Genomic DNA, 2500 nt, shown 5'->3' on the forward strand with positions numbered 1-2500 from the left:
TTCTGATGTCGTTATTCTTCGAAAAGCTGGAAAGCACGTAATAGTAAAAGCAAAGGAAGAATCTCTGTGTAAATGTCTTTTATGCTACATAAACAGATTCTATGCTAGATCGACATTCATACAGAAAACGAATTTTACACGAATTTATACAATCTTTTACACAATCATCGTTTCTTTCTAACAATAATTGATCTGTACACTTTGTCTTACAAAAGGCTAATAGAGATAATACGAAAGAAATTAATAGAGAGCAATCAAAGGTAGTTATCAGGCACAGGACAGCTATAAGCCTGACAGCCATCGTTCTGTTCTGGAGTTTCCGTTTGTTTCTCCGAGTCTCTCTGCTCCGCCAAATTCAAAGCCTGCATTACTATGGGGCTTCTTCTCTCGGCCGGGAACATCCTGCGAAAAAGGACGGTATATTAGAGCTGTGTTTTAATGATGAAGTTGTTAACATAGAACGGTGAATAAGGCTCCAAATTTGGGTATTCATTTTGTTAAGCTCTGTGTATTGAATGCAATGATATTTGTATGTCTGGGAGAACGTAATTTCAGAGAAAATGGAAATGATAAGGTCACAGTATCTGATAAAAGTAGAATGCTCAAAATGCATGATCTCGAGCTGATTAACAAGCACAGAGTACGACGTACGAAAGAGAAACAAACTGATGTTACGTACTTTAGGTATAGAAGCAAAAAGTCATGATGGTATTCCGTTCCTTCTAGCCCGGCCATAAGCGAGCAGAAGGACCGCTGGAGGCAGCCCGGGTCCTTCATAACTGGTGGTGGCGGGAAGAAGGACTCGAGTTCTTGCAGTCCAGCCTCTGTGACGTTTCCTATTCCGGCGAGTTGAAGAATCTTCGCAACTTCATCATCTGTCTGGTTGTCGCTTGAGTTGGTGAGGTTTAATGCAAGTGATTGATTCAAGAAGGCTGACAGTCGTGTGGCTCTATCGAGGTGTTCCTCAGAGGTCCTCACATTCCATTCCTCCAGGTCCCGCCGCCGACGACCAGCAGCGAAGGGAATGAGTGACATGGCACCCAGTAGCACAGCGCCTTTGTAGAATATTTTTTTGAATTCTCCTCCGAACTTGTCTTTGCTGACTTGGTTGAATAGCGTTTTCTTCAACTGCTCTCTCTGCATCTCTTGTACTCTAATTTGCATCTGCAGCTGATTTAAATCTCTCAACTGCTGACGCTGCTCCAAAAGTTGTTGCTCATTTTGTAAGTACTGCCGTTGTAATTGGTCCCTCTGCTGCGTTAGGAGGTTTGTTTGGTCGTTGACTGTAGGATTCCTTTGTTGATTGTTTGTAAACTGGACAGTCTGGGCAGGCAGACGTCTGACTGGCAGGGGTCCGAATGCCACCAGCTGACCTGGCTTGGCCTTCTTGGCAGCTTTAGGCTTCAGGAACGCAAAGGGGTCTAAGGGCGCTTTTGGTTGTTTCGGAAGAGGCACCAAATAAATATTTTGAGGCGAAGGGGTGGGGGGAGGAGGGGGAGGGGGAGATGGAGGAGAGGGGTCGGCCGGAGGCAGCGTCGGCGGTGGAGCAGGTGGATTCGCTGGCGGTGGAGGACCATATCTTGCTGGGGGAGGCGAGGGAGGAGTTGCAGGGGTTGTTGGAGGAGGACCATAGACTTGTGGGGGTGGAGGTGGAGGTGGAGGTGGAGGTAGAGGGTTAGCTGGCGTTGTTACTGGAGGAGGACCATAGCCATACACAGGGGCTGGAGGATTAGCTGGTGTTGTTGTTCGAGGAGGATCATAGCCATACATAGGGGCTGGAGGGTTAGCTGGCGTTGTTGTTCGAGGAGGACCATAACCATACATGGGCGTCGGTGGGTTTGCGGGCGTTGAAGACGGAGGGGGGCCATAACCCCGTGACGGGCGGCGTGGGTTCAAGGGAGGTTGGGGGCGTGGTCTGTCTGCACTTGGTCTTTCTTGGTCAAATGAGGTGTAGGAGGAGTCGTCGCTCAAACTGGAGTCCTGATTGGGTGCTGTGAGGAAGTGTGAAGGCTCAAATAAGCTACAGTCTATTCCAGACTGGCACTCTTTGATCCTGTCATTGCTTGGCTTGTCTGCACTGGCTTTGCCCTCAGTTTGGAAGAGCTCATCCTTGCTTCCTGAAATATGGTAGTGATAGTGGTAATTGTGGACACTGGTGGAAGAATCATTTCGAGAGTCACGTCCTCCACCAGGAGCGTCGAGAGGGTCACTGCTGTATCCTAAGTGGCTGCTGGGTCTTGATATCGGTCTCCAGTCCCTTAGGCTATCATCACTTGAAGTTTCCAGTGGCAAAGAAGCTGCGGGCGGCCGGTAAGTTCTCTGAGGTCTGACTTCATCTCGGAACGGAGGTAGGTACGCCTGAGGAGGACGTCGCGTGGTGGTGGTTGTAGTTGTGGGTGGTGGTGCTGGAGGTCCAGCATCTGCTTGTGGCTGCACAGGGGCAGGGAGAGCATAGATGATAGTTGGAGGAAGTGGATTGGCTGAAGGTCTTTGCTGTGGA

General features: G+C 49.0%; 1 protein-coding gene across 1 annotated transcript in view; it reads right to left on the minus strand.

The window, feature by feature from the left end:
• LOC122252927 (uncharacterized) overlaps positions 1-2500 on the minus strand; it is a 14983-nt gene that overhangs the window by 411 nt on the left and 12072 nt on the right. The window contains exons 3-4 of the mRNA XM_043015628.2: positions 680-2500; positions 1-402 (exon numbers count right to left, since the gene is read on the minus strand). The exon at positions 1-402 is cut by the window's left edge and continues 411 nt beyond it; the exon at positions 680-2500 is cut by the window's right edge and continues 1103 nt beyond it. Of these exons, the coding sequence (XP_042871562.2) occupies positions 255-402; positions 680-2500 (1969 nt within the window). The 3' untranslated portion in view covers positions 1-254. The remainder of the gene's footprint in view (positions 403-679) is intronic.

This window comes from Penaeus japonicus, unplaced genomic scaffold (genome assembly GCF_977035675.1).
Source record: "Penaeus japonicus unplaced genomic scaffold, GWHDUDI00000001_assembly GWHDUDI00000035, whole genome shotgun sequence".
NCBI classification, from domain to species: domain Eukaryota; kingdom Metazoa; phylum Arthropoda; class Malacostraca; order Decapoda; family Penaeidae; genus Penaeus; species Penaeus japonicus.